The sequence below is a fragment of the Vanessa atalanta genome, chromosome 7 (genome assembly GCF_905147765.1).
Source record: "Vanessa atalanta chromosome 7, ilVanAtal1.2, whole genome shotgun sequence".
Classification (NCBI taxonomy): Eukaryota; Metazoa; Arthropoda; class Insecta; order Lepidoptera; family Nymphalidae; genus Vanessa; species Vanessa atalanta.
The window spans coordinates 7,491,064-7,517,436 of NC_061877.1; the positions used below are offsets into that span (position 1 = coordinate 7,491,064).

The 26,373-nt window shown below is 34.8% G+C and overlaps 1 protein-coding gene across 2 annotated transcripts; it reads right to left on the reverse strand.

Annotated features, from left to right (window-relative positions):
• Positions 1 to 4,940: 4,940 nt before the first annotated feature.
• Positions 4,941 to 26,115, reverse strand: LOC125065461 (zinc finger SWIM domain-containing protein 8 homolog). 2 transcript variants are annotated; one of them, XM_047673040.1, is made up of 27 exons: positions 25,987 to 26,115; positions 25,404 to 25,567; positions 24,745 to 25,055; positions 24,425 to 24,620; positions 24,207 to 24,323; positions 22,324 to 22,431; positions 21,834 to 22,094; positions 21,605 to 21,754; positions 21,436 to 21,523; positions 21,020 to 21,222; positions 20,695 to 20,869; positions 20,085 to 20,272; positions 19,400 to 19,617; positions 19,241 to 19,334; positions 18,757 to 18,948; positions 18,488 to 18,649; positions 17,711 to 17,853; positions 17,138 to 17,305; positions 16,842 to 16,954; positions 16,663 to 16,760; positions 15,953 to 16,130; positions 14,847 to 15,067; positions 14,395 to 14,577; positions 13,084 to 13,406; positions 12,372 to 12,605; positions 12,103 to 12,252; positions 4,941 to 11,670 (listed from the first exon to the last, which is right to left on the reverse strand). In XM_047673040.1, exons 2-27 carry the CDS (start codon positions 25,533 to 25,535, stop codon positions 11,604 to 11,606), a joined length of 4,473 nt encoding a protein of 1,490 aa, XP_047528996.1. In that variant the 5' UTR covers positions 25,536 to 25,567; positions 25,987 to 26,115; the 3' UTR covers positions 4,941 to 11,603. The 2 variants fall into 2 exon arrangements, with proteins under 2 accessions (XP_047528996.1, XP_047528998.1); XM_047673042.1 differs by lacking the exon at positions 4,941 to 11,670 and adding an exon at positions 11,721 to 11,948 and having other exon boundaries at positions 14,389 to 14,577.
• Positions 26,116 to 26,373: the final 258 nt, after the last annotated feature.

A 26,373-nucleotide genomic window follows, 5' to 3' on the forward strand; every position in this document is an offset into this window, starting at 1 on the left:
TTTCTAGTTTTTAATTGGTTAGAACGATAAGCAATAGATGTGACCTTTAATAAGTATCCAGTTATCAGTTACGACGTTTAATTTAGCCCGCAACTTGTTTACAATTCTAATATAGAACTTTATCTGTACAAATAATATGATAATAAAAACACGTTAAGTACTTATTCCATAACAATAATGGATAGAATAAATACAATTTTCTTACGCTATGTAAGGAAAAATTATTTATTCTGTCAATTTGTTTTAATACATTTTAAAGAAAAAGATTCCCAAATGATTCGCTTTCCTCCTGTTTACACACTAGCTCACTAACTCTTATCAAACCAGAACATACAATGTTTTGCGGTAAGTGTTCTCCGATTAAAAAAGTTTTATGCCTTTTCTCTGCCCACATTATAAGCGTTTGACGTCGATATATATAATGGTTAATTATCTTACTTGATATCGTTTATAAAATGAAAAAGTAGAAAACCGTATTTCTTTCAAATATTTTTTGGAAAACAAAACTAGAAATGTATGTACATGACATGCATGGTAATTATGTTCGTGCTTTTCAAGGCATAGGAGTGTAGGTACGCACTACTATACTAGAAAACCGAATAACTTTTTATCGACACAACTCGGCATTTTAACCTAAAACGACCTGAAAAAGGTGGAATTTGAAAATATTGACGTCACCTTTAGAGGTCTTAAGCGATTGCAAATCGATGAGACTATCGTAGACCGATGGTGCGTAATAATTCCTGTGATAATGTCGCCCTTAGGCAGATCTTCATCTATTTTGGTTCATTTGTTTTTACGATATTATAAAAAAATAGCGCCGCATAAGCGACGAAATAGCTTTTACGTATAACATTTGCTAATGTTAACGAAAACTAGTTCGTTTCTAACCAGTTGCATATTAGTAGAAAGAATTACAATCTTTGAAATAAATTTACCAGTACATTTGCATGACTATTGACAATAAAGCGTAATGTAAATCTTATTCTTTATCCATATTTAAGCCCACGTTTGAACTCGTAATCGGGTATACCTATATTTCATATGTACCCTTTTATAAATATTAACATTAAGACGTCATTAGGCCAAATGTTATCCTTGGACTGTGATAATAACAAATTATAAATTAAACAAAGTATTTTGCACTTAATTATTGTTATTGTTTTTAATAAAATTATAATTAAAGTTGATTATTACAGCAATTACATTGTTTAGTTAATCCCATAAACACTCCATCGCTATAGTCCGTATTCTAGATTACTGAACTACATAATTAAAATAAAATTAAATATATATTAAGTATATCCATTTCAAAGACTATTAGCTCTTTAATCACTCTGTCTCTTCGGGGGTCACCACGGGGTCGTTTGTGCATGCTACCATACAGAACCGACGGTTGGCTTACCAAGACTAGAATGGAATAGAAGCTGTGACTGACGGTCAAACAGACATAAAGTGAGTAATAATTGAGTAACGCATAAGTTTAAAAACTGAATTTGAGTTTCAGTAGGTAGTATATATCTTCATTGTAGTATTTATTTGTTGGTAATCACGTATGTACCTAACCTTTTCATTACCAGTATGTACTGACTACAATTCTAATCAGAGTATTAAGATAAGTACTAATAAACATTGGTGTTTAACCTCAGTGAACCTTTACAAACTGGTAAGAACAGAAAGTCGAGTATCGACGTAAAGTCAATAGGTACCTATGGAATAATTGTCTTGACATTTGCATCGATATTACCAGACGGTTAGAAATCAAAATTATTGGCTCGGAACTTCTAAAATACTTATATACTTAATTGAATATACGATCTCCCTGCTAAGATTCTCTTTAAATTCCTCTATAGTATGGATCTGTATCAAGAGTATTAGGTTACATACTTATACTATTTAACTACTAATTACACTTGAACTGATACTTTAAAAGCTAATGTTCAGTTATACGTATAATATCAATATCAATACTGTTTATGAATAACTTAATTTCGAGATCAATTCCTAGCATTTCTTGAATGTTTTGGTGCACCAGGCTTACAATGTTATTTATACTTTTTTGTTTATTTCTTATATTAACATGTAAGAATTTATCAAAAAATAAATTACTATTAGGCAAAATATTATTTGAGACTACCTCTATGGTCTTAAAATTTAATTTAAATTATTTGGAACAAATTCCATACCATAAGTTGTCAAATTATCATTACATTGCTCAATAGAAGCAGTGATCTGGCCAACCATAAAATTGGTTTTGTAAAAATACAATATTATTATAGTAGATTTGCTATTTGTCTTTTACAAAAATTTGATAGGCACATAAAATCTGTCATGGGGTCAAAATACATGATTTGAAATTCATTATATTATTATCTATTCATGCCAATTAAATTCATTTTCATACAACTTTTATTTGTAATTGTTTCATAGTTACTATGTAGGTACATTTTAAATTGTGATACATTCACGTAGAATAGACGAAATATTATACGATAATCTTTCAGAATACTTTCATCCTAGTGTACCCTACACCGTGCATGTACAATTGCATTAAGTATATAATATCTCATTCCTTCTTTTAACATGTATAATAAAATAACAATGATACGTATACGTTCCTGTATAGGAACTGTATAGACGGAATAGCAATTGGGGTCTAAAAGTCTCAAACTTACATTACGCTGACGATACCACCTTAATCACAACTAATATCAGCCGTATGGAAGAACTTCATTAGTAAATAAAGATAATCATTCTCGAGACTGGCCTCCCAATCAACCGTGCAAAGGCTAATGTCATGATTGTCATGTTTGCGTCAGCAATAATTCGCCAGAATTCACGTCGATTTGTGAATTGGTCATACTTACATATATTTAGGAACGTTGATTTTGAACGACGGTTGTTATATTAACGAAATCAAATAACACAATTAAATGGTGGAACCAAAAAATAAGCAAGGCTACTTAGACTACGATCAGATCGCTCGTGTTCCACGTATTCCGGCCCAAGAGGTCCAGTCTTGAAGAACTCTGTAGTAAGCGGCGTCTATCATCTACAGAACAGGCTCTCACTCATCGATCTTGTCATGTTTTTTAGTGGATATTCCGGGTGCACATGAGGCTCGGATTTTTATCTTACTTATCTAAACGTAGTCTTGAAGTTTCCATTGAGCGTTGCTCAAGAAAAATTAAAGAATATCAGTAGTAGAGTGCATCAGAGCACTTGGCAGACCGCCCATGAGATGGACAGATCAAGTGAGAGCTATAATGTACCTCCGGCATAGCCGGACTAGTGATGTTAAATATTCCATATAATCTGTTGGTGACTTTACATAAATTTATTAAAAACTATAGCCCAGTATTAAATTCATATACCTAACCTCATTAACTTTTTCTTAGACCCAATTAGACCACATTAAATTACCGAAACTTTGGTCAGGAAGCTATGTCATTATGGCATTAAAGACACTGCACTCAATCTTCTGATTTCGTATCTGAACAATCGGATTCAGAGGGTTGATGTTAATGGAAAAAGATGTCCCTTAAGCATCAATTCTTTGTCCATTTCTCTTTCTCGTTTATATAAATGATCTGTCACATCTATTAAGTAATAGAGACGAGATATTGTTTGCTGATGATATTTCTTTTATTTTAAAAATAAAAAGTCGTCTTTCAAATAGACAAACGACTAGACTCAGCTCTGCAGTATTCGAGAAACTTAAAAACTTGACTATTGACTGATCAACATCAGTTTTCCGGTTTTATTGTCAACACAAGGCTCGCCTCGTGTAATTTAGTTATTTCCACAATATAACGTTGTATGGTATTCTAATCTGGAGTAATAGAGCAGACTTTAATATGATTTTTTTATTGCAGAAGAAGGCTATTCGTGCAATATATAACCTGAGCCCAAAAGATTCGTTAATATATAAATTTAAAGAAATTATAACTTTTCAATTATATTAATTAAATATATTCAATTATAAAATTGAAAAGAGTCATTAATGAACGTTTGTGTGTGGATTTAACAATTCACATTTTTTTTTTATTTCTGTGAAAATTATAATTGTATTCTATACTTTTAAATTCAATGAAACGGGACTCTGTCAGTCTCGGTCGGGGCTCTTTAATTTATAAAATTATATATTTTAATACTTTCATTTAGCAGATTATATTTGATCTATTATGTGTTATTCACTATATTTTTTCACATTCATGAATTGTTACATAGATTCCTATCTGTTTTTCATGCAACCATTTCTAAGTACCAAAATAAAATAGCTTTATAAGTACCTTGATAACTCTAATAGTCCATGAAGATTTGATTACATAAAGTACATGATTACATTGGTAAAGTCAGGCCAAAGACAGAGATTGTAAGGACCGGCCTACAAAATCTTTGCTTTTTATGGCGTCTCTAGAATATATTTTTTTATCCTACTCAATACCATAATCATAAATGATATATCGTACTTAATTTAGTAGTTAGCGAATATTGTAAGCTTTAACACTTTCAGAAATAGGACTTTTAACCAACTTTAAGAAATAGGGGTTGACCTATTGGACTGTTACTTAATAGTGACCTCAAGCGTCCATTTAAATTTGAAGAAAAAAAATCTGCTCACTGCTGTATTCATAAAACATCGGACTAAGTATTGTAATACAATTCAATTATTGTATGTAGGTACTTACTTCTCTCATTTAAAAAAAAATAATCTTGAAGTATGATGACAATTTTTATAATTAAACATTTCGTAAAATTTTATAAGAATAGACAAAACTATATTTACAAAAATAATAATATATCTACTAAATATTATTTTGAATGAATTTATATTAATTCAAATTAATATTTAGAAGATATATTTATACAATGATTGTTAGAATTAGAAATCGGATGAAATAAAACACATTACTCTTAAATATAGAATAAGTATATTGAATAATTAAATAATGTTACTTCAAATATTTTGCCAAAAAAGACTTAGATGTATCCGTAAAAGTAATCATTAAAATTATCTAGAGGTCAAAATATTTTAGTTTGAGTAAAAACATACAGTAAACGTTAGATATTGCAAATAGGAAATATACCAATTGTTCTGTAACGCACACGTTGTGGTTCCACATGCAACCGCAAGCCATTCAACACGAACCTGTCATCACAAAGTGTTCAGAACGAGAAAACATTGTTTGCATATAAAGCGACAACATGCGGGGAAGAGTCGACGCTGTTAAACCAGAAATAGTGCATAACAGTCTATCAATTTACTAATAATAATAACTTTATTATTACAACCATTTGCGACAACGGAGCACTAGTGCTTATAATTTAATAATCATATAAAATGTATGGGCACTCCTATACTTAAGCAGGATGTCAGAAAACAAGTGACGGATGGTTCATTATGGTTCCAAAGTAATATTGCGTTATTTAAATACGAGCAAAACTACTGTTTACAGACATCCCGATGATATTAATTAAGACTTCGTTTGACTATTTCGCCAGGTGTTCTTGTCAGTCTTTATTCTAGCAAGAGTGACATGGAGGCCAGTATTAATCATATATTTAAACAAGAATATTTGAAATCACGGATATAGTTTCGTAGCCGCTGTACCTCTGTCACGATTGCGAATGAAAACATGCGATATGGACGATACAATACTATATATATTATAAACGTATTACGTACACTAATAAGTAGCCATTCCAATCGTAATGGTTACACTTTTAATAGGCGGACAACACACTTACAAAGTGTATAATAAAACTACAATCCAGATGTATAAAATTATACATAATCGAGATCAAGCATGCGCGTCCTACTGTTTATATTCGTCTCCGACTGTGATGTGACGTAGGTAAATTATTAAATATCGAACGCTTCGAGTTGATTTCTTAGTCGACTAGATATTTTATACATCTGGGTATGACTATGTAACCAGAGAAGTAGTGTTTAATGTATCTAAATTATAATATGATAAATCGAGAGGCCCATGTGTATACATAGAAAGACGTATTGTGGAACAGACATACGGGTAACATAGACTGCAGAAGGAAGCATTCATTTCAATCATTTACGTGCTACATGATCAATTCAATTAATTTGTTCAATTACTGTATGTCATATCCATTGCCATTCATGCTTATGATTAGTTATGTTTCTAGGTATCTAATATTACTACATTGAGATAATAAACTTATACTTTCGAACACTGGAAGATAACTGCATTAGAATATAATGAAACCAATGAATTGCACGTAAACTCGCAGAAGTTCAAGTGATATGTAAAATATCAATATTCTGCAAATAAAAGTACCACAACGCTTATGAAATTTTGCAATTTTGCCCGACACTGGGCTGATTACAACTATGACATGCATTAAACATCTAATTAAAATATGCTCCGTACTAACGTCTTATAATTATGAAACTACGATATACCTCTCATCTTTTTTTTTTTCAATATTATATAATATGATTAATATAGTGTAAAAATAGTTTTTTGAGACGAATTTACTTCAAACACTTTTTATTCTGAAGATTTGAAATATGTTTTAATGATCTTAAAAATACCAAAAAATGTTAATAATGCATATCGAGCATAGTCACGTATATTTTACTTACGAACTCTAAAGGGTGCAGTAACGCCAATACCGAGACATTAATCGCCCCTGTGCAAAGTTTACAAAGATAAAAAACAATATTCACTGGGTTACGAGACTGCAAGATCGATTATCGTGAGCCCAACTCTTCGTTAATTCGACGTTGAAATTCAAAGGGTGCTCAAAACTGATCAGACTGCAGCTAATATAACATAGTCGGATTGTTGTCAACGATCCGAAGTCATATCATAAATCCATACTAACTTTGCACAAAAGCCTTAATAACCACACAAAACTTTCCTCGGAGTTCGTCCGTGAAATATAATTAAGAAATATGTAAATGTAAATATATGGCAAATTATCTTATGTACTCTTACATGTATCTTGAGAAAAGGCTGCAAAATAATCATGGACGGCAAGTTACTATGAAGTATTTTTTTTAAGTGTTTAATTTCAAATAGCAACTAACACTATATTCAAGAGATCTTTCCATTTGTTCTATATTACTAAAATTTCTTATATTACTTGACTTTACTGAATTATTCGATACGGTGATTATACAATTTACATAAATCTCAAAGTGCATTATTAACGAGTCGGTAACGGAGACGTGTATGGGATCAATAAGTACTTTATTGCAGCTAGAGAGCTACAGGTTAATTGGAAATTATATAAGATATCATCGAACATTCGTCCGATGCGAAGGCCGATTTAGAGGATTATGATAGAGGTCCGTCCAACGGTGACGAAAGTGAATTTATACTAACTAGCATTCTAAAATTTACTACCTACTGAATGCAAAGAACATCCACGCGTATGAATGCACAAACACCTAATTAATAAAAATATTGAACTAATTCTATTCGACGCTGAGGCCGGCGACAAACCGTGCCATTCCAATGTCTGATAAAAATACAACTCTCACGATACTCGAGTGACGAAGTTAGTAGCCGTAACGTTAGACACTTATAGGTTATGATGTTTCACTTAGAGAATACTTCACACATAGACTTAGATAATTTATTAACAACAATATTTCGGTAAATAATTTTATATTAAAATTTTGAATATTTATTTTAAAAAAGTTAAGCTTTGGGATTGATTTTCCTTTTTTAAATTATTCTTGTAATGTTAAACGAAAAAACAAATACAAAAATAATTACTGTATTATATATTATTACAACTATAACTTTCTTTAAGTGCCCATTAAATCAACCGGGGATGTCTTGCACGAATTCACAGTACAAAAAGTCTATAAATTTAATCGGAAGGAGAGCGTGACACACACTAAAAAAGTTCGCAATTTCTGTACCCTTTGCACGCTCACTTTAAAAATCACACCCTGTTCATACGTTCTATTGTACCACTAGTGCGAACTTATACAAGACTATAAGTAAACGCATATGCGTTATATATCGAGTCAGAGATTAGACACACCATTAATATATATATAAATATATACATCGACTTCGTGTGTATCGTTGGAAGAACCTGCGATTTTATATAAGGGATGTATTAGCAAAATTACCAATCAAAAAATATTACAGAGGGCACAGATCTTATTCAGATTCAATTGATACTTTTAAGAACCCAGTACCTTGATATATTGAATAATAAAATGATACTAGGCACAAGACCACTAGAGCCCTTTAGCTATTTACGGGATCTTGTCCGTAAAACACTATGTACGATCTAAATTGACAGCCCACAATAAACTGAAAATGAAATTCAATTTCATTTTCATTAAATGTAGTCACGCCCGCAATATTTCTGCAAAAAAATACATTGAATTGAACATATTCTTGGTACGTTTTGCATGTACAACCACGATGGTTTTTCTTTCGTGTTGAAGAAGCAGCAGAAGCAAATTATTTTATTTAATGGGTGTATTCGGCGAGCTGCTGAGCACTTTAAAGGGTGGTTTAAAAGAATCATTTAAAAAACTCTTTATATTGTTTTTTTTAATAACATGTATTTCCTGTAACTTTGATCTATATTGTAAGTGAAACATTATCGTTACAGAACAAATAATTTTGAAGAACACACAATTCCGCGATCAATACTAGCTTAAACTACACAATAAAAAATACCTTCCTCCAATACAAGCTTTCTGATCTGATTAATAATATTCAAAATTACATTTCATCTAGCATCGATTTAAAAATATTTTTCACTTAGTATAGATATAATCTAGATCCACGAATATGCCATGTTAGTTTTAAACAGGAACTTCCGATCCTTAGGACATCATAAATTGATATAACTCTTAAAAGGTAATTTTAATTTTAAAATGTAATTTTATAAAATAGTATTATAAGTTTTACTGTATCCACTAAGATGATATTACATAATATTGCTTTCGAAAGTGGAAGATCTCAATGTATCTCCTATGGTCGTAATATATTTTACATTCAAATACGAAACTAGCGACATCGAATGCTAAACCGTTACGAAAGCGGCTGAACAATTATACAAGACATCGGAATGACGAGTTTAGTCGTCGACTTCTCCACCTAACTCGTAATATAGTTATATTTCAAAAGGCTCTCAAGATGCTACGTTGCTTTACGACAATAATATAATAATACATATAATATAAACTTGTAAATAAAGTTACTCTAGCTAAACGAACTCGCGTTACGTGTATTAACGCAACTCCTTACTTATTAAACGTCCATCAAACTGCAAATTTCGACAAGATTATATCAAAAATAGTGAATCGACGGTTGTCATCTACAATCTGCCTAATAAATCTGTAGTCTAACGACTATTTTAGGTCACTTGAAACGTCTTAGCCAATTTTCGATATAAAATGGACTATGGTAAATTTTGAATTTTTCATCTTGCCTGTTCTTCAAACAAGGTCATACAACGATTCCCAACCGTGGCACACGACAATATATCAGACATACGTAGAGTATATAATAATGTTAAACAGTTACAGGTGCTATTTTATCGCCATGTTCAAATCTTGACTTTTTCTGTATTAAAACACGTACGAGACACATTATCCCTCATAATACATATTTTCACATCATCTTCAGTCAGATCAATATTAAATAATAAAGATTACAATGCGAACGCAATCAGCGATAACTTTAAAACGCTCTCATGTATCTCAGACATTTAATCTAATAAGCTATTATAGACTTTTAACTAAGAAATAAGTGGACAAATTGAAATCGTAATTAATGGGGCTCGCGTCATATTTTGTTATATTTAAAAAAATATATGTTGAGCAATTAAATTAAATAAAATTAATTTAAGAAATTTCAATGTTCATCAAAGCGACACCAATATCGACAATATAAAAAAATATCTAATTCGCCTAAAATTGTGCTACGGCATAGCCTTAAATGATTCAGATGGACAGTATAATCACTTATATTTTATTTCAATACCTCTCGTACAGTAAAAAACAATATTAAGAGATCTTTTAAGTAGGTATCGAAATAATGCGTCATAAAAAAAAATTAACTAAAAAGTCACTTTACGGGTTCACCGATGCCCTTAAAAGTTGACTAGTAAAGTGTATTAAAATATACGGACGAATATTGAAGCGAGCAAAACATATGAAAACATTTTGTGCTATTTCTGACTAAAGAACACAACACACGCAAACATAAAACTTAATTTCTAATAACTGGCTTCGGATAACAGTAATAGATTCAGTGAAATAATGAACGAATTAAGCGAATACGAGAAATGTTGCGAGCTCCTTTTTCAAACGATAATTAATTCGCATAACCAGTCTTTTAAAAAAGTATTCGAATTACAACGAAATGTCAAACTACTTTAGACACAACCTTTAAATGAGCTTTACTTTATTTTAGTCGAACATGTTGAAGAATAAAATGGATTATATTAAAAACTTTAAGTAACTTATTTCATATAACTAATGCAGACTTTATCAAGTACTTAAAACATTTAATTAAGGGAAGAAAATTGATTTGAATTATAGATTAAATTGTTTTAAAACAATCGAAGGCTTAATGACAATACTCCGCGCGAACTGTTCTATATGAAACTATTATTTTATTATTGAAGAATATTATAATAATGAAATCGTAAAATCACGTCCTAAAATATTTTTTTTAAATGTAACTTGCCCTTCAGATACCTCCCGGAGCTAGCAACATTTTATTTTCAATGAGTCCTATATTTTCAATTGCTTAAACTGAGATCGATTCTCTTATCGAGTTTTAATTCAAATTAAACTAAAAGAGGTATTTAAATAGTGGATGCAACCGATAACGTTATAAAGGCGATATTCTTGCTCAGGTATACATATATTTATCGCCAATACCTTGCCGATACACCGATACGTTCGGACTCAAGTTTATATACGAATCGACACGAGACTAGTTTTCAATTCTTTTTTTCTTTTTTTTTTTTCTTTACCGTGTCAACGTAATCTCAATGTAGGGAAATATCTACGATTATAAATCTGTATTCAAAATATTCTTTAAGTTGTTCCAGACAATAATCTCAGATATTTTTAATATCGATTTCGTATCGACAGAAACACATCACGTTGCATCAAAAATAAATTTAAAGGATTGCCGCTCACTATATTCATAATCCAAGTCTGACCACACGAACGGATCGTCTCGATAGTAAATATTTTTATCGGCTATAATACTCTATAATTTTGCTTAACATCGTAATAATTCTTTCGAAAAATTTCACAATTGCGAAGATCGATTTCACTACAACATTTACAAAAAAAACATCTGGAAAAAGTTACATTTAATTCCCTCAGATTACGATCATTCGAATTTCAGGATCGGCAAAGCTGTCGACATCGAACGTCCGTAGCGTAAGGCTGCGAGTGAAATCGACCCGGCATCAACATATTACGCGTGACGGATTACAAAGCATCGTGTGCGAATCGGTTAGAGGGTGTGCAGCTGGTAGACGAGCCGGCAGCGCGGCCAGCGGCGGGAGTGTGACAGTTTGCGCGCGGCGCACCGCATCCTACAAACTATCGGCTGCCGGCGTCATTTGCCGTTCGTCTGCAGCGCCACGTTCAGCTGCGTCCACAGGTCCTTCTTGCACGACTTGGATCTGCGACGGTAACCTTTCGATTAACTCGATGACATTTGCGCTTCGAGGGTCATTCTCGAGGACATATTCAGACATGTAATATTGATCCGAGAGGAAAACGAATGTCAAAACAAATTTAAAAAATGAACAGTAAGCAAATCTCTCTAGCGGTAAGCGGTCACATCTATACATATACAAATATACAATTTGTGATTTGACAAGCCCCTACCTATGCTATGAGACTCATATATCTCATGTCACTTGTATTTGCTAGTATGCTGGATCAGTTAGCTCTCATACTGAAACAACAATACAGAATAGCTGGAAACGAGTTACCTCATTTATGAGTTTTCATATTTCGGTTGCCTCGGATCCTTGCACTAGTAAAAAAGTACTAAGGATATATATTTTCTCACGCTACGTATAAACCTAGAGAGAGTAAGAGTGAGCTACCGGCGCAGAGTAGAGAGCCACTCCTTGAACTGCGTGTTGCCCTCGGGCGTCAGTTGGAAGGCCGTGCGCGCCGACAGCACGATGCCGACGAACTCCTCGTACTCCACCGCCGTCAGGTGGTACAGCTTCTGATGTATGCATTGTATGTACCTGATAAGCATAATATTTGTCGTTACATTAAATCCTCAGTGACAGTAAGTGAACAGTTACAACAGACGATTATATAATTCGTCTCGGAGGTACGTTTCAATGGTCCGACGAGCACTCACATCTGCTGGCACTTGTGCACGAGCGGCGCGAGCGTGCCGCGCAGGTGCTGCATGACGAGGTGGTGCGGGCCGCCGCGCGCCAGCCAGTGCGCCGACTCCACGCACAGCTCGTACAGCACGAAGGGCGACACCACGGAGTTGACTGCGCACACGCAGAACTGGTGCAGGTACTGCGCGCCCAGACGCTTCGATATGCGCAGCAGCCACTTCACGTGCTCGCCGTACGGCGGGTTTCTGTACATCGTGTGGACTTATCGTTTTACTGAACCCTGGAAGCTTAAAATGTACTTCATCGCTGTCACGAATGTATCCATATTGTGATTTAACATACCTATATACTATGATTAAATCTATACATTATTGTTCTTATCTATACTATAAGATTCCAAAACTCAATGTTCGATTTTGAATTGAGGTTATGAGTATTGAACTATCACTGCCCTAATAAACGAACCGATTAAAAACGTCTTCTAATAAAGCAAGCCGTAGGTAAATTCGCAAAGGTAACAGGTGCGATGTGTTGACGTGGGTTCCTTATTTCTTATTACATTTATACTATTTATTAAAAAAATAAAGTCATATTCTGTAAATCTTTCTCGTTTAATTTAATCATCAATAAATATGAAACTAATAATTATAATTTAAATTTAACACGAGTGAATACGCAGAGCACACCTTTTCATATTAAAAAATAACAAATGATGAAACAAACCTTCCAAATTTATTTTGTGGGCGGTCGTCGTGAACTCGCCGTGCCTGAGTCTCCAGAGCTAGCATTCCAACTCGATAGGCGGCTAATAAGCGACGGAGCTGCGCTGGAGGCAACGCCGGCGGCCCTACGCCATTGGCTGTACCGATAGTTCCGCTGACTCCGCTGACGGCACTGACTCCACTGACAGTTGTCACTGTTCCCACTGCGTTCACTCCAGCGCCCACGGCACCGACGGTACTGACTCCAGGTGTGGGCATTTGAACGTGTCCGGCTGACATCGAGACCGGAATGGGTGCGGGATGCTGTTGATAAACTACGTTCTCCTGTAAAATCCAAACATCTTAAATATACTCCATATCATTATAAGATCATAGAGATAAAATGCTCAAAAGTTACTATACCTTTACAAAAAAAAAATACAATTAACAAAACTACTAAATGTACCAAATACATCTAATAAAAATATTTTTTATACATTATAGTCATGAGAGCCGAGATGGCCCAGTGGCTAGAACGCGTGCATCTTAACCGATGATTTCGGGTTCAAACCCAGGCAGGCACCACTGAAATTTCATGTGCTTAATTTGTGTTTATAATTCATCTCGTGCTCGGCGGTGAAGGAAAACATCGTGAGGAAACCTGCATGTGTCTTAATTTCAACGAAAATTCTGCCACATTTATATTCTGCCAACCCGCATTGGAGCAGCGTGGTGGAATATGCTCCAAACCTTCTCCTCAAAGGGAAAGGAGGCCTTTATCCCAGCAGTGGGACATTTACGGGCTGCTAATGCTAATAAAAAAAAAATTATAGTCATAAAACAATACAATATTCCATTAAATGAGGTCTGACCTCAATCAACTTGTATGTTAAAAAAATTAATATATTGAGTAATATACTTAATGTCGTTAATACACAACTCAAATATATTTCTAGTTAACAAAAAAAGCGTTGAGTAATTTTTTCGTTGACAAGCGGATAGACTGAGACACATCGAAGTTGTCCATATGTTACTTATTATTTCGGCATACTACCCCGGCCGTCTATGCCGATTCCAGGGCACACGAGAAGTCCTGTCGGAAAGTAAAAAGAATGAAGAAAAAATCATGGATGATTTTTTTACGAGTCCCATTACTTTTAAATGTCTTAAAATATAGTTTAATAAATAATACTTACTAAAATAAATATAATAAATAAATATAATAAATATAATAAACGAATATATCGGCCTCTCGAAGCCCCGTGACAATGGGAACCCTGGGCCTTGGGCCCCGTGTCGGTTTCCAATATAAGCAGCTAGAACTTACATTTACATTAACCGTGAGGGACGGCGGGTGCGCCGTGTGCTGCGCGTGCGTCACGTGCTGCGGCAGCGACGCGTGCTGCGGGTGCGTCGCGTGCTGCGGGTGTGCGTGCGTCTGAGCTACGATCCCGCGCACGAAGTACGGCTGCAGGGCGAACTGTGCACCCGGGTGTGCCGTTGCTGTGCTTCCGAACTGCAGCAAATTATATTATTTCCATCAAACGCGTACTAAAATTTGTAAGATATACTATAACATTTCAGTTTAGGTACGTGAAATAGGTTCACAGAGGTTACTATGACAATTTTATTAAGCAAATAACAAAAAAAGACAGCACGTAAATTTAAAAATTTGATTTCAGCCTATTACTAAATTGTCACATAGCTTTGCAAGTGCATTATTCGGGGGATAATAATTAGAGCATATTTTAAGTATTTTAACGAGTCTAATTAAAATTTACTCACCTGAGGAGGATGAGTCACTTGCAGCTGGTAGATCGGAGGAGGATAAGGGTGGTAGGCGAAAGGGTAGGGCAGCGGGTAGGGTAGAGGGACGGCCAGCGGAGGTGGTGCGCGATAGGCCGGCTCGTCGAGTACACAGTCTCCCTCCTCGCTGGCTTGGCGCATGTAAAGTTCGTGCCAGTAGCGCGCCACCGTGTATAGCACTTCCGGGTACACACCACCTCCTGCAAAGAATAATTTTATTCTACAATCGACTCTAAACAATTTGACACACGTTAATTTTAATCCTTTGATAATGTGATCTGGTATCTTGAGTCAAATTATCAAGCATCTATTGTAGTGATTTACCTGCGTTGAATATTGGAGAAAAATATCTGAAATTACGATTCCATGAGCCATTTAGTAGTTTTGTCTGTATATAAAAAGCACTTTTTTATCGGCAGTCAGTAAGAAAATATTGTAAAGTAGCACTTACGTAAATAGTCGATTTTGTAATATGAATCGATTTTTTTTAAAAGCTATTATTGAATTTTTAACACGTTATTGCGATACAGTGTTTTAAACCATTGAATGTCTCACATCAGTTTTCCCTTACTATGTTCTAAACTATCTCTCAAAAGCAGTTAAGCTGATACAAGTTACAACTAAACTTGTTTCTTAACATCTTAACAGACCATGGAGATAGATAAGTATGTAGCTGATTTAGTAAAAACCGAAGGCGTCTGCTTGGTACACTTCTCGTTTTCTTTATAACTATTTATGCGCGAGCATTTCGGAAAGCTAATTTCAATTCGGTCAACTCATATTTGAATCACTGTCTACTATATTTATAATTACTCGTCCAATGACAACATTGTAATGCATTAATGTAATGTATATTTAATGTATTACTAGCTGCTTTGTCAATTGTCAAACAAACAATAAAATTATTGGTATATACCAAAGGCGGTCTTATCGCCAAGATAGAGATTTACTTACAGATCGTAACGCCTACCGGATCTAATCTAAACCATCCAAGGAGCCACTCAAATACAAGCGCTTACGAGTCAGTTACATTCACACGTATACAGAAGATTTATATATATCGCAATGATGAGGTCGAGTGTTACCCTTCGCGGCCGCCTCGACGGTGAGACAGGCGCGCTCGAGCATGGCGTCGCCCTGCTCCTTGCACTGCAGCACGGCGCGCTGGATCTCGTTGTAGTTGAGCGCGTGCGCGTGCGGCAACACCGACAGCGCCAGCTCGGCCGCCGCGCGCACCAGGTGCACGTCGCAGCCCGACGACGCCTGCGCGCACACGCGACACTCATGGTCAGTCAAAATTACAGTTCATTGACAAAAATCTACCCCTAGTTCGAAAACCGAGAAGAGTTGGAGAAAGAAAATCAGCAAGTTTTTAAAAAAAAAAATCTACACAGTATACAAATTTATATCCGACTCGGTTTGGAGATGAGAATGTTGAGAGGAATGTGTTGTGTTACGCGAATGGATAGAGTAAGGAACGAGTACATAAGATGAAAATGGCAGAGGTAACCGAGAAGTTATTTGGACTCATTTGAGAATGGATGTGGATGGATATAGAGGTAGGGGACGACCAAAGAAACTATGGATGGATTGTATGAAAGACGATATGGCTGGAAATAATGTTACTTGTGAGATGACGTCAGACAGAGGATTATGGAAGAAGACATGCTGCGCTGACCACAAATAAAATTGGGATTAAGGGCAAGAGGATGACGATCTGACTCGGTTTAAAAAAATACTTTTAGAATAGGTCATGAAGTGTATAAACTCAACCGTCGCAAGTTATTTAAATTACTTTATCTGCTATTCCTGCAGCTTCTGGTGGAGTGAGATGACCCTCCCAGGCATCTATTAGGAACAAAATTGCCGGTGCTCCAATATCCATAGCTTGCCCTAAAATGAAACCATTATGTAAAAATATATTCATAACAATTTAAGATTGTTTACAAATCAGTAACAAAACGTTAAACAAACCTGTAATCCAGCTTACATGTGAAGAATAAGTACGACTGAGCCAATTTGCGCTTACACAATTGTGAAGCCCTAAGGCGTATAGACCCAACTGGAATGCCGCCATGTGTAATCCTCTAAACAAATGAAAATTAAAATTTTAATAAGCTTCATAATTTAAGTAAATTGTTAGCTATTTTATTGTATATAAAAAGTAAGAAACATATATATATATATATATAACCAGTATATAATTAATACACTCTTTAAAAAAAACTGGTAAATTTTAGAGAAAATATTTTTAAGCATAATCAATTTACCTATGTGGACCATGATGTTCTCTAGCACAAGATGTTTCTGTGAAAAGGCTTGTACTGGAGGAGCCGCCAGCTTTGAAGAGCACAGATTTAGCCAATTCGAACATAAAATGTGCTGAAGCTTCTGAAGGCTGATTGGGTACCGATGGATACAGTCGTTTACCCTTATATCTGTAATACCACGAATATTATATAAAGCTATTTATTAAATTAATAAATTTGCTGACTTATAGTAATACCGTCTGAACCAGCGGCTTTAGCCGCGCGAAATTTATAAACTACTACTTATTGCATACAAGACGTCCCCCGTACCCCGTTGTACCCCCTAGAGCGGTGAATTAAATAAAGTAACCTATATCCTTTCCCGGGACTCAACCTACCTCCATTGAAAATTTCATCTAAATCAGTTCAACGGTTTTAGAGTGAAGAGGTAATAGACACAAGTTACTTTTGTATTTATAACATTATAGTATAGATACATTGTACTGTTTGCTTGTATAAACATAACATATACTTAAATACTTAAATAAATCCATGAATTATGCTACGAGTGTTTATACAAAATCGATGCTAAACCTCGAGTCCTTGAGCCTGGGCAGCGTCTGGTGCGGCGGCGCGTGCGCCTGGTGCGACGCGTGCGGCGCGGCGGGCGGGGACGGGCCGCCCTCCGACACCGACAGCCGCTCCATGTCGCGCACCAGCGGACACGCAGAAGAAGCCTTTAATAATGACAAAAATATATAAAAAAAAACATACGACACACTTTCCATTTTTACAAACAAAGTTTGGTAAAATTATAAATGTTATTTTTATATTTTTATTAAACTATTGGTTCTATTTATATCGGTTGCGAATTGAGCGTGTGCAAAACACTGTTTTATAAAACAGTGTTTGTTGAATAAGATATCTGTGTCTTTTGTTTTTTTTTTTGTTACTAAAATACGAAAATTTGTTAAAGCAATAAAATAATATTAAAATTCTGTTTGATATTAAATTTCTGACTGTTATTTTTCAAAGGCTTGTTCAATTCGAACAAGTTCTATAGCTTATTCCACAGCGCTGCTTCAATGTGTGTTTGGGGAAACACATGGGACAAACTCACTTTAGATACATGTAGTTTTCCTCGTGATATTTTCTTTCACCGCCAAGCACGTGATGAATTATTATTAACACACAAAAAATTCACTGGTTTCATTCGCTTGCCTGAATTTGAACCCACTATCTTTAGTTAAGATTCACGAGTTTTAAGCAACTACCTCAGGTTACTTAAATTCTTTTTACCATTCGGAGATAATTCAAAATAATTGCAAAAAGTTTATATGAAGATAAAACTTAAAATAGCTATATTCTTACTGATTGTTGTAAGACGGGTGCAGAATGCTGCGCGTGCACAGAATGAACTTGATGGTTATATAGTGCTGTGTCAGTGCGGTAGGCGGCTAGACGCGGGTTGTTTGTGTAATACATGCTAACCATTGGATTCTTCGTTAGTTGATGAATTTCACGGTCCAGTAGCTGAAAATAGTAATAAAAATAAACATTATACACTGTATACTTTTAGAAAATATTATTTTAATCAGTAAATTTTCACTTCTTAGCTACATTAAAACTTTTTCAAATACCTTGTTCATGATCCTAGCCAGTTTAACGGGATCGTCCTTATAAAACGATAAGAGAGTAATTGCCAGTTCGCCTCGTTGTCTTCGTGTTCCCTCGCAAAGCAATGGATGGTCAGCTTCTGACACATTCGCTTTCAGACCTAAAGCTGCTACGGCTGATTCGAAACCTAACATCTCGTCCGATGGTGATCTTGCCTGATAATAAAAATAGAGCGGGAGATTAGCAATACAAGTGTCAAGGTTAACGTTACTTTAATAAACGGTTTTTCCTTTATCCACTCACGACGCTCGTGTTTACAATATGTCTTAGTATAAGTGGGATGTCTAAAATATGAATAAACACAGCAATAACAATACAAATTTGATATTTGTATTGTTATTGCTGTTACAGACACGCCGATAATTTAATATTGAAGGACGTGTTTTCACGAGTGAACAGACCTACACGTGTAATATGCAAAAAAAACAAAAACAAATGTAAACATACTGGGTGTTTATTCTCTTTATCTGTAGCCGATAGAACGAGGACGTCGAACAGGAAGCTCGCCAATGCAATGGGAAGTAAGGCTGGGCCACGGTTTCTGCAAAGAGAAGACAGTTATGCATCACGGGTAAAATTATAATTACAAAATTTGTAAGAAATTACCTGAGAGTTCCATCTCGTAGCTGTTCCGCTTTTTCTCTAGCCAACAGTAGCTGTTCCACTCCAGTTGGGAGTTTTTTCAATAACGCAACGAGTTCCGTCTCCTGATTATTGAGCTTTACTTCTAGTGCTTTCGTACTAGCAGGCGGTCGAGCCATTTCCAGGGCGTATAGTCCAACTCGGAAAGCCAATTCATGATGTTCATTAAACTCTGCTAATACCTGGTAAATAATGTTTGCTATTGTCAAAATATAAAAGCTTTTAAGGGAGGGATATGAGATATGTATGTTTAAAGTATACGTCAACGACGTTTACCATGATTAAAGTTCGAAAAGTCTATGAAATATCTTTAAGATAATTTTTCCTCAAAATTGGATTATAGAAAGTACTAAAAGTAAAAAAGTAGTAAAAATATTTAAGCAACTTTTTAACATTTACTTGCAAATAAAGTGGAATCGAAACCCCATACATATTGTGGCATTGTGCTTTATATCTTATGTTAAAGAACAGTCTCATTTTAATTGATAAGGCATATTATTCAAAACATTCATTCATTTATAAATGACAAAAAAGTGTAAAAAATATTATGTTTTATTAGTAATGAGCATAAATTTGGAATCGCTTATTTATAGTAAAAGGTATATTCCGAACCGTTGTATTTTGATATTTAATTAAATGTCTCACTGACCGTGCAGAGGAAGGCGCACTTGGCGAGCGTGGCGGAGGCGAGACACGAGAGGCGATGGCTGGCGGCGCAAAGGCGCGGCGAGGGCGCGTGCCGGCGCCGCGCGCGCCGCGCCTCGGCCGCCGCGCTCAGCACCGAGCCCACGCTCGCGCCCACGCTGGCGGCCGCGGCCGAGCCTACCGAGCGAGACACTGTTTTGTGGTTATTTTTAGTCCGTCCTCTGTACTATCGATTGTTATTACTACTGATTTAAGCTGGCTTTTGATACTTAAAATGAAAAAATTACACGCGGTCACTAACAGCCGATACGGTTCTTCGTCTAGAAACTCCCAGTCTCGCAAAATATGTAATATTCTAAAAATAGGTCTATATATAGCTGAAAAAATTAAATATCGAGCACAACCTTTTACCGAAGAGTTATACGGAAATGTAGCAGCAAGATGGTATTCGTTCGATTTTTTTACCATTTCTGTAGCTACTTATAGCAAGAGACAATGTGAATCTCATACATTGCAATTTAATAATCTTTGATGCGCAGTTATCTATAATTTGAGAGTACATTTTTTTCTTTTGTTTATTTTCTATTTTATTTATCTCTATTAGCAAAACTCACCGAGAGCGGGTGGACTCGCGAGTAGTTCGGCAGCCAGGCAAGCACCGAGCGCGCAGGCTTCCCGCGCGTGTCCGTGTGCGTGCAGCCCCTCGGCGCGCGCAAACGACACCTCCCAGCCACAGCCCCAGTTCGCGAACGAGCTCGAGCCTCCGCCATTACGGCTACCGCTTGAATTCTGGTGTAAAAGGAACTTAATTTTATACCATAATAATAAATATTATTAATTAATTCTGATGTATTCTCAATCGAATCTAGATTGAAGTTTTATTTTTAGTGGACGATGCACTCGTCTTTGATGGTCCCAAAATTCGACAGGATAACTTACGTGAGTTTGATTGGAGTCGATAGCGACTCGTCTCGCAGCTGTCGCGTCGTAGTAGTAGAGGTTGCAGTCGTCGTCGGACACAGAGTCGTCGTGCGACACGCGCCTCACGGCGTCGTCCGACGACGCGCCGGCGGAGCTCGACTCCTGCGAGTCCGTATCTCCGCCGCTCTGTTGAAGTATTTCCTCTTCGTTCTCGCAGAAGCCTAGTGTGAAGGTAATACGATTTCGTAACGTTTATAGTTAATATATGACTAAACAAAAGTACATTTATCAATTTAATTTATCTTTTAACAATTTATATTTGTAGCTTACAATGAGACACCTATTTGATGTCCGTTTTAATTTATTGATAAAATACGATATCGAAACTTGTGTAAGAAGCAAAAAGAGACTAAAGTAAAAAAAAAAAACCTTACCTTCAGATGACACGCTGGAATGATTTCCGTCACTTGGGCCAGAATCACGTACTAATACATCGCTCGGCCCTTCACCAGAACCACGAGCCTGAGATAAAAAGTCATCCCCCTTTATTATATATAGATATCTTATAAATATATTTTTATTACACAATTATAACTTTTATACCTGACTGGAAGGTCCGGGGATGGCCATATCGACTGCTACACGATTGTTTCTATGAAGTAATTTGCGATGTCCAATATGTGAGGGATCCGGATTTGTGAGACGATAACTCAGAGACATCTCATTATTCAACACTGCTTTGGAAGAGTTAACCTGAAATGAATTTAGTTATTAGAAATAAAAAAGAATCGATCCCTATATATTTTAAACTAAATTGAAAAAATACACAAACCTGATGAACGCTATCGTTCTTATCCGTGTGTCGGAAAATAGTGAATGGACTGTGATAGAGCGGATTGAGATCTTTAGTATAAGTGACGCCGGGTATCTGATAGTCATCCCACTCGAGGAAACAGGCTTCCATAGCGGGATGGAATCCGGGAAACACTTCGCTCTCACTGATGCCGTTGATGTAGGGCGGGTGCGAGTGCGCGCGCGAGTGCCGCGGGTGCGACGACGACGTGTTTATGTGGTTGTTCCGGTTCTTAGCCACCTGTTTGCGTGCGCACGGGCAATAAACCATTATAGCATTTTTCTTTTTATAATCATTTTTAAGGATACATTTTTATATTGCAATAATTCTAATTTATAATTGAATATACGAGTGCATTTAAAGCTTAAGCCATATAACGGAGCAATATAGCGAAAACTTTAACAACGTAAGTTTTTTTATATAGATAAGTTTTTCGTTTAATTTGCATACAGTAAATTATACTTTCTACCTTCTCTAGAACTTTCGTATGCCACTGGGCAAACTGTTCGTGCAGTGTGTCTCGTTCGTGAGGCGCCAGGCCCGGGTTCAGAGCAGCTAGTCGCCAGAGTATAACCACCTAGGAAAGTATTCAACATTGATTAGAAGAAGTGTTGAATATCAAACAAGCTATGAGTAATTGTATATAAACAACTACTCTCATAGATTCATTAAGTTTATACGAATTAGATGTTTGTTTTTTGTAGAGTTCTTGCAGTTCTTCTAGTAGGCAAGAAATGAGGATAAAACTTTGTAAATATTTTGATCTGCGAAGCGCCTTAAGACCGACTCGCTAGACGACAAACGAAATGACATATCTTATGCCGTCATGCCCCCTTACCACCGCCGCTCTCTACTCCCTTCTGTTGGCGTGACGTCTATACTACATTTGTGCCATATATTATAATAATAATAATATTTTAAATTTATTTACGAAACACTATATTATGTATTTTACTTTCATATTTATTTATGGGATTTATTTTATTATAAATTATTTCAGCTCCCATCAATTCCGACGTACCAAATAAGCTTTTTACTTCTCTGTAAAAACTACTATTGTTTAAATTTCATAAAAAAAATCATACCATTATTACAAGACGATAATAAGTACAGTTTTCGATTAAATTATAATATTTAATTTCTAAAAAAAGCCAAAATTTTCATCCTACTTTTATTTAGAACTAAAGTAAACCTACTCATTATATATTATAAATATTTTAATCTAATACTCATAAAATATATACATAGAGCTATGCATACTTTTTGTGATTTAGAAATAAATGACTGCTTATGAAGATAAAATATATTTTTTATCTGTATTGATTACTAATATCACATCCGTAATTTAAAAGGAAAAGACGTTTTTTTTTTCTTAAAATGTCACACACAATTATGTTTTTTTTTTAGAAATAAAGGTCCAAGTCAATAAATAACACTGACCTTTAATTGAGATGACATTGAGAGTTACAACTAGTAAATAACAAAAAAAAACACTCCGAAAAGTATTAAATTATACTTTTTGTTACTTTTAGACATTATCATAATATTCATTATGACAAATATTTTAATAAAATATTATTAGCTACTTAAGAGAAAACTATAAAACTGAATAATACACCCAAACACCAAACACCCGTGCATAAGATACGAAAGACCATCCATTGAAGAATTTATTTAATTAATCCTGCAAAATAACCTAAAAGTAAAAAAAATATATTGCAAGTATTATGATTTCTTATTTGGATTAGTTTAACGTTGCCGTTGTTTTATGACTTTTTTGCGGCTTATCCTTAGATATCGAGATTAGCACATTATTTACACAATGTGCTAATAAAAAAATTAGCAATGATAGTTATCGGGTATTCTATACTAATATTATAAGATGGTAAAGGTATATTATTCCTGAGTGCGGTGTGATACAGTGTACACACGAACCTATATATTAGTACTATATCTTAGTACCGTATAAATGTAATCGATTTTTTTTTAATTATTGAGAAAATTGTCGGTACACGCGGTACGTCAATAATTCTATAAAATATATCCACCATATATTAAATATGTACAAAAATATATCACACAGAACTCGTAGACATTTGAAAATAAAAGCCTATTTTTAAAACATTTACAAATTACATATTTATCAAAATCAAAATCATTATACAATATAGAAGCATACACTTGCTTATTGGCTGTAAAAATCTTCTACTGATTCTGATGAATTAATACATCAGACCTTTAAAAATAAATTATAAGATTCATAGCAATTTTTTTTATTTATTTGAATTATCAATTTTTAATTCCCATGGTGCACAAATCATCTAAAGGCATTAGTTTTGTAATGTCACTGACCTCGTCGCAGAGCGAGGAGCAGGCGTGCTGCGCGGCAGAGTTGCCGGCGGCGCCGTGCTTGCCGCCGCCCCCCCACGCCACCAGAGCTGCCTTCGTACTGTACCACCAAACTATAATCTGTAAAATATTTTTTTTCATTGAATTATTATTCTGCTATATAAGTTAACTTTTTATCAATGTATAAATAAAAAAGGAAACTATTTCTGTGATGATTTTACCTGTTCACAAGCCATCACTTCCTCAGTAATAATTTCAAGCAAAGGTATGGCATTTCGATCACTTCGTTTAAACATTTCTCGTACAATAGACAACAAATTCCACATTCCCTCAGGTTCTCTCCCTCTGAGTGGTCGCAGTAGTGATGACCATTCAGCGGCAGCTGGAGGGGCACTAGTACTTAAGTAGTTCACATCGCTATAAGACAAAATAGGCATGAGTAAAATTCTATTTTTAAATCATTTTATAGTATATTTATTGAATTAAGATCCCTTTAGACACTGGGGCACAGTGCCAAAAAATTCAAAATTAAAAGGTTTACCTAAATACTATTGGAGCTGGAACACAGAACTTGACTAATATTTTGTTGATGTTATTATGCAATGTTTTTTCATCCAGAAACCAAGAAGTGAACTCATAAGCCGATGCGCCAGCAGTAGGATCTGGCGCTCCACAAGTTGTGTTTATCTGATTAGGTTGAGCTGACAATAATTCATCTAATATTCTCTGCGCCGTGGGCAAAACTTGACGTGGTAACTCTGATATAAGGTATTGTGCAAATTTTTGTAGCTGATCTCTTCGTAATCTCTGTAGTGATTCTGACACTGGTGCTCTTAAGCAGACTTGTGTTGGCTAAATAAAACAAATTAAGTGACATTAATAAAAACAAATTATTCATAAAGTCATTTGGATAATTGAATTATATAATAATATGTAACAAGAGCGATGATTCACTGCAATATAAAATGAATACCTTTGATTTCAAATGACTACAACAACACAATTGATTGAATGAGTATAAAATTAATAAATAATTATAAACATATATAAAAATGTTGCAGGTTCTGGGTTAGAATCCATTCTCAAGCCACATGTTCTGTTTAATGAGGAATAACAAACCCAAAAAAATAGACATCTTTTCAAATAACAAATGTTACTAATTATTACATATTAAAAATACACACATTTTATTTTACTTACTAAATGTATTCTGTAAAGGCATACAGCAACAATGTGAGAGCACCAGTGGGCCGATGATGAGCAGGTGCAATTGCAGGAAGAAATCTTTTGTCTGTCAAATGTGACTGCTACATTGTATTGAGCTCTTGTCATACTTAATGTAACAGTTGCAGATAAATGGAAGCCTAATGACAAATTGAAAAAATGTTGTTACTGTCTTATGAGATAAATTGCTTGCAGTATACAAGATTAGAATATTATATTTTCGCCTTGCTCAATTATTTGTTCAAATATTATATGTACAACACCCAAATTAAATATAATAGTAAGAAATGTACTACATAATAATACTATATTTGTAGTATTTTTTGTGACACACATTTATAGTATATACAATTAAATTTACAAACAAATAACAAAAGAAAAACAACTTAGGTTAAAACTCACATAAGTGTTCTTTTTTTGCTTGATAACACAAAGTAGTTTACTTCAAAATTCTATGTAGTTGATGTAAATACCAAAAAATATGGCATTTTATAAAACATTGGATTGGGTATCAGAATTTGGATCTGCTTTAAAATAATTAATTAAAAAATAAACTTACCAATCTGTAAAACATCTTTTACAGCTCTGTCCCTGAACAAATGTTCACCTTTCTGAAACTCATCAGCTGATCCATTTGCAAGACAAGAATAAAGACGAATATCATCCTCACTATCAGGAAAACTCCAGAAGGCAATTTGTAGTTGAAGTTGTTCAGGCACAGGTGGATAAACATTTTCAACCAATTCAAAGGGAATATGACAAGCGACACACTTTGCTGCTAATTCACTTAGGCTTGAAACAGTTTTTTCTACAAACAAAATATAATGTCTAAATATATTAACAGATATATGAGACATTAATACTTAAATTTCTATGTCATTTCCAAAAGTCAAAAAAAAATGTTATTAAGATGTTTTTTCTATATATTAAAATATTAAATATTTTT

Excerpts from the sequence above, each read along its gene's own strand:
- LOC125065461 (XM_047673040.1), bottom strand. The coding sequence starts at position 25,535 with ATGACAAGAGCTCAATACAATGTAGCAGTCACATTTGACAGACAAAAG. Across the intron at positions 21,524-21,604 it reads TCCCCGGACCTTCCAGTCAG|GCTCGTGGTTCTGGTGAAGG; the intron begins GTATAAAAGTTA and ends TTTTTATCTCAG. Across the intron at positions 15,068-15,952 it reads CGTCGAGGCGGCCGCGAAGG|GAGGTGGTGTGTACCCGGAA; the intron begins GTAACACTCGAC and ends TATTCTTTGCAG.